This window comes from Pelobates fuscus, chromosome 6 (assembly GCF_036172605.1).
Source record: "Pelobates fuscus isolate aPelFus1 chromosome 6, aPelFus1.pri, whole genome shotgun sequence".
NCBI classification, from domain to species: Eukaryota; Metazoa; Chordata; class Amphibia; order Anura; family Pelobatidae; genus Pelobates; species Pelobates fuscus.
In genome coordinates, this window is record NC_086322.1 from 271188712 (window position 1) to 271203652 (window position 14941).

Genomic DNA, 14941 nt, shown 5'->3' on the forward strand with positions numbered 1-14941 from the left:
TTAATAGAATAATAATGTAATGTCTATCACAATAGAGAACACGTTAAAACGTATGTTCTGTATGCCAAAGAATTACCGGGAGAATCCAGCTTTCATCCAGGAAGCTAGAATTCTGAAAACAGACAAGAAGAAAATGTCATTACGATCACATTCTATTATTCGGAGTACTTGTATGGTGCATCCATTTAAATTCCATTACACACAGAAGCTCTTGAATCTAACAAACTTCAAGAGTTGCCGAGCAACACGATGGAAAATGCTGTACAACCAAAAGGAGTTACTTAACCCACATTTACATTAAAATACCTGTAGATCCAGAGAGAAATTGCTTTGTGACACTACCAGCAGCAGGCACAGGAAGGGTTCTGCAGGGAGAAAGTCAGAGATTCTCTTGAACAAAATTACGTTAACAACTTTGAGAATTTGGGTAGCACAGGTAGGGGTTGGCGGGGGCATAGTACCCATTTATGTGAATGCATACAATTATATGTATTTTTTTTAATAATTTCATATGTGACCAGACTGATTTATATTACCCATAAAGTCTTCATTTCCAAGAACAGACATGCTCGGATCATACCGCTGGAAGAAAATAAACCATAATAAGATCTCAGCAATTCTACCTACTGTTTAGGGAGGCTTGTTTTAATAAACAATTACAAAATACACAACAACGACATCAAAACACTATGCAGATATCCTAACCAATATATACGCACCCCGTACACACCCACACACGCATGCACACACGTAGTAGCAGCACACCTACTGTATCTATAATACAAATGGTTCTCTAAGTTATGCAAGGGTCTGCAATGTTCTGGCAACATTTTAGCACGTATACATTACTGCCTACCTCCAATAGTTTGCATGTGTGTTGTAAATGCTGGATTGTGGTCACCAAAGATTTGCCATTGAGAGCCATACGCAGGAAATATCTTCCACGGCCTTGTGCAGTCAGCAGTTTGGGGCAAGCATTTGTTTTTTCTACCATTACTGACAGATAAGAGAGCCTACACGAGGAGACATGAACATGTAAATAATCCATCTCAGTTTTCCAACACTAGAATATTACTCTCGCAGTCAGGAACTTCTAAAACTGTCCACCTCTGTGTCAGGAACCTCCAGTATAAAGTGCTCGCTAACGAGAGGACAGCTTTACTTGAAGAAAAACTTCACGCACCTAAAGCACTTTAGCTTGCTTGGGTGTGAAGAGTGTGTCCGCTTTTTAAAATTTTACAAAAAAAGCGCATATTTCAATAGAAATTGGCACTTTTAATAATAACCTTGGTACAGCCCTCCTGGCTGTCAATCAAACAGCAGGTCCTGCTACTTCCTGGTTGGTGAGCTCAGTGGAGCTAAAGAGGCAGCATTTGCCCAGAGCACCTGCCTTCCAAATACTTTTTTTTTTTTTTTTTTTTAATTCTTTATTTATAGCGTGCAGGGAATTACAATCATGCATGGTGTGCGACGATAGCACGAACAAGAGTATACATTATGGATTTTCATGGCTGTTTTAAACAAGACTGCACATTTTATATTTAAGATAGACAAGTTAGACTAAGCATTTTTCATATTTTATATTAGAGTAACAAGCTGAGACCATAGGTGAATAACAGATTTGCTATAGTATTTGCTAAACATTTAAAAGATCGAGGTATAAACACGTTATCAAGCAAATATATTCTGCGTGTATTATAGTAGTCGCTTGTCACCCTGGTTGGTCTAGAGTTCGTAAGTCGATTTGTGCTCCAGGGGCCTGTGACTTGGTAGGTCCGAGGCCTAGTTAGTTGTCGCGGGCCTGTGCTTAGTCGATGCCCGATCCACCATGTCGGTACGACCGGGTGCGGGTGTCCGTCGCTGTTCTGGCGGTGCTGCTCCAGGGGTGTTTCTGCGTACTTTGTGAGTGTCCCAGGGGCTGTCTCCCCAAGTGGCCAGGAGTGCTTTCACTGGATGTCCAGAGGTGAGTGTCTCTTAGGGAGTGTGCTTGGAGGACGTTGGGTATTGTGTGGGTGGCAGTCGCTGGCATAGGTAAGTGGCGTGCAACGGAAACCAGTGCGGCCGCCATTTTGGGTCTGGCTAGGCCTCCTCCGTTATGTGCCTGTGATCTGGCCCGTGGTGTTGGCGGGTGAGTAGTCATGTGCAGGGCTGCGGTGCTTGGTATGGTGGGCCTGGACTCCTTCTGCCCCCCGGGCTCTTGCCTGGGGGCTTCATTAGTCGCTCCGTTCACCGCCATGGAGCAGTCGCCTCTGCCAATCTCGGCCCACATGGCATCCGCCTTCTTGGGTGGTGCGTTCCGGCTCTCGAGCAGAGTGGCCTTGTCGTCGGGCCTTGAGTGCACAGGTGGGGACCGGGATAACCCCCGCCGGTCCATAGGGGGGGGGGAACGGGGCCAGGTCCACCCGGGTCTCAGCTTCCAAGTCGGCACCTTTAGGCAGGATAGAGGGGCAGCGGCCGTCCACCCCTCTCACCGCCGGCTTAGGCCCCCACTCTGTCGGCGAGGGCTGCGCCTCCAGGGGACTGCAGCTCCGTGGGCCAGCCTCTCCCTGGATCCGGTGTCTCCGAGTCGCCAAACACCCATGCTGTCGGTTTGTTCTTGGGTCGATTACCATGTTTTAGGTGTTTAATTAGGTGTGTTCAGCAGGAGCTGGACGTGAATGCGACCGTCCAGCTCGGCGGTGCGCCCCGCCCCCCAATACTTCTCCTTTTTTGATACTTATACGGTTTCTTTGGGCACCCACTGAATTCCAGTTCAGCAATATCAATTGTATCCAACTTTGGACATTGTTAACTGGCTGGGAGTGTTAGCTTTACAAAACCAGTGATGATGAGTTATCGTGGATCGCCAGAGCCAAAGATGGTTAAAAATGTATGAATTTATAACACCACCCACAGCACATACAGGAATATAGAGAAAACCAATACTGCAATATACCCTAGAGAGAAGTCACAACTATTTGGTAGCAAGGGCTATTTGTTTTAATTTCTCTGTTCAGTGATTGTTCTCCCTCTGATAAGCCTTACTCCAGTGATGTGGAATTATTAAAAATCTTTATTGTACTTGTATTGAATTATTGTACTAACTCCATTTTAACTTTATACTGTGACTTCGTCCTCCATTTTGTCCTCCTAACCTGACTTCTTCAATCCTCCATTTTGTCCTCATGACTTAACTTGTTCATTTTAAAACTACATTACGTGACTGAACTTCTCAACCCAATTAATACAGTAGACAAAGACCGTGTTTCCTTCAAGGACAAGTACCAGGAGGTGCTGGCTACTCCTTAAGACTTGCTGGCTACTCCTTAAGAGCTTGTAAGATAGTACAGTTTGAAGGCCACAGAACACAGTAGTAATGAAATGTTCTATTCATAAGAGACCTTGCACCTGGACATAAGCCTGATATCACTGACCGTGTAAAATGACGCTTAGGACCCCCTTGTCCCCCACCCGTGTCCAGAATAATCCCACCTCTGATGGGTGGGCATGGGACAAACCTCTTAATTTTACTAACCAATAGGTAAGACACTAACTCCGTCACTTAACAATTAATCCAATTGATGATGTTTATTTGCTGATATTCTAATAATCAATGATGACGCAAAATGCCTCTTAAAAGGGCCTGCGCGCCCGCTTTTACTTCACTTGCCAATAAACTTTCTCGAAGTTATTTTAACCTGAACCTCGTGTGTCAGACTTAATTACTTCAGCGTATATACGCAATTTAATTTTATTGATTTGGACAGGAACAGATAGACTTTGAACATTTTGGTTTACTTTCAAAAAGTACCATAACAACTTGGCGCCCAACGTGGGGCACCGGGCTATGTCTGGCCGGTGAGCCGTCCTAAGGAAGACAAGGGTGGACGGAGGAATCCAGGGGGAAGGAAGGGAGATTGATCACCTCCAGATACACGGTAGAGACTTCTGCAGAGCCACCGGTACGTTCCAGCCCCTTTGATTGACCCGTCCACGTGTCTGTGACTGCTTCCCGGGAGGACATCAAAGACAGGTAATATCTTGCCCGGTGCCTCGTTACTCACTTGTTTACCTGCATTTTAGTCTATCTGTTGCCTGGGTGTGTTTGAATTGTTTGCCTGTTTCCCCATTTTGAGATAAAAGGGGGGGGTGGACCTGTGGATGTGTTCCTGGGGGTCTTCTGTTGCCTGTTTTACAGTCTAGCTAGCGTTTTGGTAACCCACAGCTCCGGCTGAGGGGAGTCCGGTTTTGGTAACCCACAGCTCCGGCTGAGGGGAGTCCGGTTTTGGTAACCCACAGCTCCGGCTGAGGGGAGTCCGGTTTTGGTAACCCACAGCTCCGGCTGAGGGGAGTCCGGTTTTGGTAACCCACAGCTCCGGCTGAGGGGAGTCCGGTTTTGGTAACCCACAGCTCCGGCTGAGGGGAGTCCGGTTTTGGTAACCCACAGCTCCGGCTGAGGGGAGTCCGGTTTTGGTAACCCACAGCTCCGGCTGAGGGGAGTCCGGTTTTGGTAACCCACAGCTCCGGCTGAGGGGAGTCCGGTTTTGGTAACCCACAGCTCCGGCTGAGGGGAGTCCGGTTTTTCTTTGGTAACCACAACCCTGAGCGCTGGGGCTTGTGAAATTCCAGTTTTCTGTTTTATTTGTGAGGGGGGCTCTGTTTCCTGGGGGGATTCAAGTAGGCATTGCTTGTTTTCCGTGGCCGCTGGTAGTGAGACTTACGAAAGTCGTTCTCCGAGCGGAGACACTACGGGGTTGAGGGAGGTGACTTTGGAATAAGCACACAAGTAAAGGAAAGGGATTATTGTTAATTTCAATTGAATTGTGATGCATGTACTGTATTTCAATTGTATTGTTGTCTTGTTTGTCTAATTAGGAGTCTCATGAACTCCTGTGTCTGTCTCTAAGGATTTTCCTTGTCTTTCATCTTTCCTATACTTCCTATATTATTATACTATCCACTCCCATTCCTCTTAAAAGAGAAGTGATTGGTCACACACTTCTCACCTCGCTCCAATCCGTGTCTACCACCCCGGGTAGGCGGATTCAGTGACTAGTCTACGTTTTGGGAAGACGCACCTGAGAAAATCCCACGATTCTCGGGTGGCAGTCGAGCATTGTAGACGTTCTTGTCCAGTTTTCCTTCTCTCTCTCCCTATATCTAGGACGCTGGTATAGGGGTAAAGGGATTATGGGACAGGATTTAGGCAAGCCCAGTAAGGGCTGGTTAGCATGTGATTTAGTCGAAGACAGAGAGGGTGAGGAAATGGTTAAAGGTGTTGAAAAGATTGCGAAAGTATGTAGAATTGCTGTACCGACATGTGGAAGATTGCAACCAGAAAGTTGGCGTAGGTTACTGACAGAAAAGAAAGGCAAACTTACAGATAATGGTTTATTAAAGACTGCTGAAGCATGGTATAGGGTAGCGAAGGCTATTCAACTAGAAGGTTGGGTTGAGGAAGAGACAAATCACAAAGGTGTGAAATTGTTTGTGTATCATAATAATTGTGTTGCTGGAGTTTACCCTCAGCCAGCGCCCCAAAGTGGCGCCCAGGGGACGTCTATCCCCAAGGTTCAGTCAGCAGTAGGTGATAGCCAGCTGACTATGTTCCCCACTCCCAATCCTCCTAACACCCATCCCGTCACCTCCCCTGTCTGCCCAGTCCTGAATTCTGATGGATCTTTCTTTTCCCCCTCCCCGTCTCTAACATTCCCATCATCCTCATCCATCCCTACGCTACCTGCTATACCTTCCCCTAACACTTCATCTGCGATTCCTGCCCTACACTCTCTCTCTGTTCATGACCCACTCCTCTCTTCTTCCACCCAACTAACCACCTCCTCCGCCCTTGCCCCGGCTCCTCCCTCTACACCCACCCCTACCAATCCCTCTCCGTTCCCTCCCATCTCCACCCCAGCTCAATACCCCACCTCCTTCCCCTCCCCAGCCTGGCCCTACCCCTTCCCATATCCCATGACCCTGCCCTATCCCGGATATCCACTACCCACTCCCCAAGCCACTCCCCAGGTTCCGGTCATGCCCAGTCCGGCACAGTCTGCCCCAGACGTGCCCTCTTCCAACATGGCCGCCGCTTCTTCCCTTAACCCTAATGTAGTACCTTCTCCGGCCACCAATATGGCGGCCCCCAGTTCGGCCCTGATGCCGGTAATCCCCGGTGACTACTTATCCCCAGGTTATGACTCGCTAGCCACCCCTGCATCTGGGGCTCGTTCCCAACCACCGATCCTTTCACCTCATTCGGGCCCTGCACCACGAAAAAGAGCCAATATCATAGAATTCGATGATGACGAGATGGACAGGGTGTCCCATGTCTCATCAGAGCTTGCCGCGGGAGCCCCAACTCATCGTTCTATCGATGACCCCTTTGGCCACAAGGGTCGGGGAGAACAGGCCCCTCCTAAATATGTTGCTTTCAATCCCACTCAAGCTAGTGCTCTAATGAAATCACTCCCTGACCCAGAAAAACAGCCTATGCCCTTCTACCGAGGGGTTGTTCAAATTCAAAAGACTTATTCCGCCGCATGGCGTGATCTACTGAGTATTTGTGCTATTAAAGCAGGGGATGCATATTGGCCGAGCATGGCCCGACACCTCAGTACTAATCTACTCAACAGTGATGTTGATTACCCCTCTGGAGTAACTTTTTGCACCCAACTAAGAGAATGGGCTAAGGACAAACTTGCGGATCAGGCTGCTGGCCTTACTGATGTTATTCAAGAAAAAGGAGAATCAGTGGAAAGGTTTCATGCAAGACTGTACCAAATGTTTACAGATTTGGGGTTTGATCTCACTGACAAGATTCATTCACAAATGTTGTCCGGTGCGTTCGTCCAAGGTGTTAAAGACCCAATACGCAAGGGAATCATTGCTGCACGCCCCGAATATAAGGTTGTTCCCCTAGATACTTTACTCCTAGTTGCTAGGGGCCTAGAGTCTGCCCAGACCCTTAGAAGGCCAAATTCTGCTCCCCTCATGGTGGCACGCACTACCCCTATTCCCAAGGGTACCAGACCAGAGGAAGGTGTTTGTTTTAATTGTAAGGTCAAAGGGCATTTTAAAAGTGACTGCCCGGAACCCAAAAGAGAGCCCAGAAAGCCACACAGGCCTGCCCCGGCCCCTAAGACTGAGAAGGAGGTTCCAATAATTGAGGAACCAGATGACTAGGAAATTGGCAAGCCTGTGTCATTAACCCCTGTTATGGCAGTGTCTACAGGGGATAAGGGGGGGCCACTTGCTACAGTAACTTTGCCCATCGAAGGCCACCCTACCACATTTCTTGTTGACACAGGTGCAGCCCGTAGTGTTCTACGAGAACGAGACTTGCCAGACCCATCTTTCCTGTCCAACATTGATGTCTCTTGTGTTGGAGTGGATGGCCAGCCGAGACATAGCCCTCTAACAACCCCGCTACGAGTTGGCTCTAGCCTGCTCGCTCGCTTTGTAGTATCCTCCACATGCCCCATTAACCTGTTAGGTGCTGATGTCCTCTCACGCCTGCAAGCATCCATCACTTTTACCCCGGATGGGCAGGTAGAAATGTTTACACCCCTGTCTGTATCAGACACTTCAGCCCTATGCTCTTTGCCTCTGATGCTGCATTTAGAAAAACCCCGTGAGGAGACAGCAGAATTAAGGTCCAATTTCCCAGAGGAATTAAAAACACAGGTGCCCGCAAAGTTATGGTCCTCAGGCCCAGAGGACATAGGTCACCTAAATGTTCCCCCTGTGGTGGTAAAGCTTATTCCAGGAGCTAAGTTACCAAGAAAACCACAATATCCATTAAAACCAGCACAGTCAGCTGCAATTTCTGTCCACATTAAGGCACTCTTGGAGAAGGGTGCCCTTGTCAAATGTAAATCTGAATGCAACACCCCGTTATTTCCTGTGAAGAAGAAAACTCCGAAGGGTGAGCCAGAGAAGTACAGGATGGTTCAGGATCTCCGTGCTGTTAATGAAGCTACAGTCCTGGACACCCCTCTTGTACCAAATCCTCATACTCTGCTTTCTGGAGTCCCACCATCTGCAAAATTCTTCACAGTTATTGACCTAGCAAATGCTTTTTTCAGTGTCCCACTGGACCCATCCTGCCAATATCTGTTTGCTTTCACTCATGAGATGCAACAGTATACCTGGACTGTCATGCCCCAAGGGGCACAAAATTCACCAAGTCAATTTGCAAAGGCCATGGCCACCATCCTTGACCCATGGCAAGCCGAGCACCCAGAAGTTGTTCTGCTTCAGTATGTGGATGATTTGCTGCTCTGTGGAGATGACATACCCACTACCGAAGAGTGCTCAATTAGTCTGCTTTGTTATTTGGCAGAACAAGGATGCAAAGCTTCGCTCATCAAGCTACAGTTCTGCCAACCTTCAGTAATTTTCCTTGGACACTGCCTATCTCAAGGTACCAGACATCTTACTCGGGACCGGGTAAGAGCTGTGCTGGATATTCCGCCTCCAAGGACTTCTAAGTCTCTTCATGCCTTCCTAGGCCTCATTTCCTATTGCAGAGCATGGATCCCAGAAGCCTCTCTGCTCATGCAACCTCTCTATGACGCACTTAAGTCTGACCCTTTCTGTTTAACTAAAGAAGCTATGGACAATTTTACTGCTCTCAAACGAGCCATTGCTTCTGCTCCTGCCTTGGGCCTCCCTGACTACTCCAAAACTTTCAAATTGTTTGTCTCTGAAAGACAAGGCCACGCAACAGGAGTGCTCACCCAAACTAATGACTTAAGAGGACGCCAGAGGCCTATTGGATATTTCTCATGTCAACTGGACATTGTGGCCAGAGGGACTCCTTCCTGTCTCAGGGCTGTTTTTGCTGCGAGAGAACTCATAGAGAAGACCTCAGACCTGGTCCTTGGCCACCCTCTGGTTGTTTTGGCCCCTCATGACATCTCTGCCATCATCAACCAAGTCCAGCTCAAGCACGTGTCTCCAGCCAGACACCTGCGCTTACAGTGTCATCTTCTTTTGCCTGACAACATTTCCATCCAAAGATGTCAGGTGCTTAATCCGTCCACTCTTCTTCCACTCCCTGAGGGGGGTATCTATTATGGATTTATCACGGATGAAACCTACATTCACCTGCTCTGTGGATGTATTAAGAAAGTCATGCATCCACATTTGACATTTTATGAAGGTGAAAAACCTCTCTGTGAAGGCCCAGATCACGCCTTCTGCACCACGTGGTATAAACCAAACATTACCCCTGAACCTTGCTATGAAGATGAGCTTTACCACCGGACCGATGTAAAGCTTACTGCACAAGACTTCTATTGTGACTCTGACGGCAATAGTATGGTCTTGATCCAGCTACCTCAACAACTTAACTACCTTTACCGCCATTGGGATACTGCTATCCCACATATTCCTGTTACCAAGTTGAAGACAAGGTCATGGAATGATCTTGGGCCCATGGCAAAACTATGGGCCACCATGACTGAAGAACAGCTACAGGAAAATGGTATTGTCAAATACCCAACAACTGACCTTCTAGAAGCATGGCCACGCCATTTCCTGGAAAAGGAATTTCAAGATCTGGTCATAAAAAATGATTATGACCCAGAAACACCTCATGACTGTTTTGAACAGATGAAAATGGAAACAGTGCACTTACCAACTGTGCATGAGAACCCATTACCAGATCCGGATTTTACCCTGTTTGTGGACGGATCGAGATATGCCGATGAAGGAGGAACATATCATACAGGATATGCCGTAACCACAACAGATGAAGTTATTAAATCATCATCCTTACCACCAGCAATGTCTGCACAAGAAGCTGAATTACAGGCTCTGACTTCAGCCTGCAAAATTTCCGAAGGAAAACGTGCCAACATCTATACAGATTCAAGATATGCTCTAGGCGTGGCACATGACTTCGGCCTAATTTGGAAGACTAGAGGATTTCTTACCACCGCCGGTACACCAGTCAAACACAGCACTGCAATCAAGGAGCTAATGGATGCCCTCCTACTCCCCAAAGAAGTGGCCGTTTTGAAAGTAAAGGCCCATGGGAAATTGGATACAGATGAAGCAAAGGGCAACCATTTGGCTGATCAGGCTGCTAAGTTAGCGGCCAGGGATTTGCAGGAAATGGATGAAGAAGTGTCCGGACAAGAAGAAGAAGTCCCTATTTTTGCCCTGCAAACTCTTCCTACTGATTTGCGAATTTTACAAGAACAGCAAGCTGCAGTCACTCCTGAAGAAGTCCAGAAATGGAAAAAGAAAGGAGCTGTCCAAAAGGACGGAATATATTACAACAACTTCAAATTTTGTCTTCCCAGAAATTTGTATCCAGCAGTTGTCCAATGGGCACATGGGCCTGCACACCTGTCAAAAGAATTGATGGCCGCCCTCATACAGAAGTATTATGAAGCACCTGGAATCACAACATTGATCAATAGCTTCTGCAAGGCCTGTGTCATTTGTGCAAAATGCAATCCAGGAAGACCAGTTAAAGTACCTGCGAAACACCTGGCAAAGCCCATGTACCCCTTCCAGCGGATTCAAATTGACCACATCCAAATGCCCAAGAGTGGGCCCCATGAATATGCACTAGTAATAGTGGACATGTTCTCAGGCTGGCCAGAAGCCTACCCAGTGGCCAATATCACTGCAAAAACAACCGCAAAGCGCCTACTTACAGATATTGTATGTAGATTCGGACTCCCAGAAGTTATTGAGAGTGATCAAGGCCCAGCCTTTACAGCAACTGTGACTAAAGAAATTTGGACTGCTCTAGGGGTGACTCTAGCCTTCCACACCCCTTACCACCCACAGAGTAGTGGTAAAGTGGAGCGCATGAATGGCACCCTAAAAACTAGAATGTTAAAAATGTCACAAGAAACAAAGATGCCCTGGCCAGAAAGCCTACCGATAGCTCTATTTAGTGTTAGGCACACACCTAGAGGGAAGCATTCACTGTCCCCATATGAGGTTCTATTTGGGACAGCACCCAGACTAGGTTGTTATTATCCACAGCAGTTGCAACTCCAATCAGATGTTTTAGTAGACTATGTAACTGAACTTGCAAATGTCCTAAACAAAATACATGCCCAAGTTTTCTCTTCAATTCCAGATCCCGAATTGGATACAGGTTCCCATAACCTACTTCCCGGAGATTGGGTCCTGGTCAAGAAGTTTGTGCGGAAAAATACCCTGGAACCAAGATTTGACGGTCCATTCCAAGTTCTCCTGATTACCGCAACCTCCGTCAAATTGGCCGGTAGGCCAAATTGGATCCACGCTTCCCACTGCAAGAAATCTCCTGCCCCAGAGGAAGCGAATATCGCACAAACATGTATCTCTGGTACATCTTCTCCTTAATTAGCCTTATGAAGGCCCAGCAAGTAGCCATTACCAAAGACATTAGTGGGTACACCTTCTGGTATAATTCATCATGCACCCAGGTGGCTACTTATACCTTTGACTACTGTGATATTGTAGAATGCCCATTTCCCACACCACAAATCCAGAGCATCTATAGAGATATCCCTCATTCGAAAGACCCATATGTTTGTGTAGTTGACAAACAATGGGGGCACAATTGTGATCACTGGGGGGCGGCGGGATGGAATGCCGGGCCTGCCTGGGGTTACAAACCAAAAAGTGCCGTAGCTAAAGTAGATGATCATGGTAGATCGCTTCTCCAGAGAATGACTTTGAGAAAGCCTGGGGGGAGCACACCAATGAAATTAATCCTTAACATTGAGCGCCCAAGCCCAACAGATGCAGACCAGTATGTGATGGGAATGTACTGGAAAAAGGGTTCCTACCAGAAATTAGGGCATTTCTACCTCAAAGATATGTGCAACTCTTCTGAGTGGCAAGGGGCCACCCATATGGTCCCTAACCCATTAAAACCCCATATCCAGACCTTTCAGGACATGATGGCCATTGCTAACCCCACTTTTGAAGATACCATGGCCGCTGAAACAGGTTTTAATGATGTAAATTTATGGTTAGAATGGATGAAATATAATGCTAATAAGCATAATAGAACCGCATGTTATGTGTGTGGAGGTGCCCGGCCTCACCTGGGTACTGTACCTTTAATCCTACCTGTAGATATAGAAGAATGTATTTTAAGCCTTTTTGCCTATCACTATAATTTTAACAGGTCCATATGTATTGCATGGACAAAGGAGTATCCTCTTCTAGCCAAAGACGTCAAACCCCCTGATGGTATTACCGTATATAAAGGTAATTACACTTGCTATGCCATGTACGATGGTATTGGTAAATTTGTAGGTAACTTTTCCAAAGGCTATTGTGCTACATACAGAACTGTCCCTGTACGTTTGCTGCAACATCACACTAGGTCACTAGGAGACATTTATTGGTTGTGTGGGGATTTACAGCTAAGATCCAGAATGGACACAGAATGGTGGGGAGAGTGTACTTTGACTAAGGCCATTATGCCTATACATATTATTTCTGACACACACCTCAACACCCATGAGTTCAGCCACACTAAGGTTAAACGTGACGCCCCAGTGAAAGGAAGTTTTGATCCTCATGTATATATTGATGCCATTGGAGTGCCCAGGGGGGTGCCCAATGAGTTTAAAGCAAGAGATGAGGTTGCTGCAGGATTTGAATCAATTTTTACCATAGTTACCGCAAACAAGAATCTAAATTGGATAAATTACATTTATTATAATCAACAGCGTTTTGTTAATTACACCAGAGACGCCCTCCAGGGGTTGGCCGAACAGTTGCAGGCCACATCCCAAATGACTTTCCAGAATAGAATGGCCCTAGATATGATCTTAGCCGAAAAAGGAGGGGTTTGTAAGATTTTGCCCGACACTATGACATGTTGTACCTACATCCCAGAAAACACAGGCCCTAATGGTAAAGTCACACTAGCTATAGAAAAATTAAATGACCTGTCTGAAGAGTTAAAAAGGAATTCTGGGATAAAAGATCCCTGGGAAAGATGGTTTGGTTGGATGACAGGATGGCAAAAGGCTTTAATGCAGATTGGTATGGCTATACTAATTTTTCTTTTTATTTTTGCTCTTCTCTTTTGTTGTGTCCTCCCATGTCTGAGAAAATCCCTCATGAAGACTGTTGACCAAGCAGCACCCACTTTGACCCATCTCGAAGTTGATGACCAAGAATTCCAAGACATCAACTCACCCTGTCTGCCGCTGCAAACATTCCCTTTTGTTGATAAAGTGCAGGAATTCTAGGAAGGGATTAGATCAGGGACAGCATCTGTCAGTGAATGGTAAAGGCCCCATGTGGAGAAGTGGTGGGTTAGCTGCCATGGGATACCCTTGGGTGTGAAGCGTTCGAGAGCCATACTGACGGATGGTTAGCCTATTAGGGTCAGATCTAGGGACAGCCTTGCACTTTGCATTAACATCTAGCTAGCGGCCACGGGGTTTCTGTGCCTTTGGGTTAACACGTCTTCTGATACTAACATAATAAAGTTTTATCTCTTAGAATCTAACATTTCATAGGGGGGACTGATGTGGAATTATTAAAAATCTTTATTGTACTTGTATTGAATTATTGTACTAACTCCATTTTAACTTTATACTGTGACTTCGTCCTCCATTTTGTCCTCCTAACCTGACTTCTTCAATCCTCCATTTTGTCCTCATGACTTAACTTGTTCATTTTAAAACTACATTACGTGACTGAACTTCTCAACCCAATTAATACAGTAGACAAAGACCGTGTTTCCTTCAAGGACAAGTACCAGGAGGTGCTGGCTACTCCTTAAGACTTGCTGGCTACTCCTTAAGAGCTTGTAAGATAGTACAGTTTGAAGGCCACAGAACACAGTAGTAATGAAATGTTCTATTCATAAGAGACCTTGCACCTGGACATAAGCCTGATATCACTGACCGTGTAAAATGACGCTTAGGACCCCCTTGTCCCCCACCCGTGTCCAGAATAATCCCACCTCTGATGGGTGGGCATGGGACAAACCTCTTAATTTTACTAACCAATAGGTAAGACACTAACTCCGTCACTTAACAATTAATCCAATTGATGATGTTTATTTGCTGATATTCTAATAATCAATGATGACGCAAAATGCCTCTTAAAAGGGCCTGCGCGCCCGCTTTTACTTCACTTGCCAATAAACTTTCTCGAAGTTATTTTAACCTGAACCTCGTGTGTCAGACTTAATTACTTCAGCGTATATACGCAATTTAATTTTATTGATTTGGACAGGAACAGATAGACTTTGAACATTTTGGTTTACTTTCAAAAAGTACCATAACACCAGCATATCCCATACTTTCCATTCAATAAGCAGGTTTATTATTTTAATCAAAGCACTTTTTATCTCACCCAAATATTCACTCTGTTCTCTCACCTGCCACAGCTGTCATGTTGGGGAAGGTCCTCTATCCAATGCCAGTAATCTCTCCTTTTCATGCCCAGTGTTCCACCACCTAAGAGATTGCACCAATTAAACCACTTTTCTGCTGTTACAACACACGGTCATATAATATTTTCGCCTTTACACCTTAAAACGGACATTGCAAAAACCATAACCACTACGGCTCACACAGTTAAGTTGTAGTAGTTATGGTGCTTAAACTGCTCTTATAAGTATCAATATAGTTGTGAAAATGTGAATGTGGCTATTTATGCCTACATAACTGTGACAGTCACTTTGCCAGGCTATCGTCATTAACTCTGCTTTACTCATACATCGGACGAGGTGCTTGGGAGAGCACTTTACCTGGCATATCAGTAAAAGGGAAAGGATTAAAGAGAACTGTGAAGTAAGTCTGTGTGTATTTAAGTGATTTTATGTGCTGTCCTTCGAGACAGCAACAGTGTCCAGGAGACGGGAGTCAAGCAGTCGCCACCAATTATTTTTGACAAGAATACTCAAGCTAGCTGTCAGGCGCAGAAGTACCAATCCCTTCAGAGCTAAAACACTCTTTGCATCTGTGATGGA

General features: G+C 46.0%; 1 protein-coding gene across 1 annotated transcript in view; it reads right to left on the reverse strand.

The window, feature by feature from the left end:
* LOC134614882 (uncharacterized) overlaps nucleotides 1-14447 on the reverse strand; it is a 32638-nt gene extending 18191 nt beyond the window's left edge. Inside the window, exons 1-5 of the mRNA XM_063459128.1 lie at nucleotides 14348-14447; nucleotides 857-1013; nucleotides 537-582; nucleotides 307-365; nucleotides 77-112 (exon numbers count right to left, since the gene is read on the reverse strand). Coding sequence (XP_063315198.1) covers nucleotides 77-112; nucleotides 307-365; nucleotides 537-582; nucleotides 857-1013; nucleotides 14348-14409 — 360 coding nt within the window. The 5' untranslated portion in view covers nucleotides 14410-14447. The remainder of the gene's footprint in view (nucleotides 1-76; nucleotides 113-306; nucleotides 366-536; nucleotides 583-856; nucleotides 1014-14347) is intronic.
* Between the last annotated feature and the right edge of the window lie 494 nt (nucleotides 14448-14941).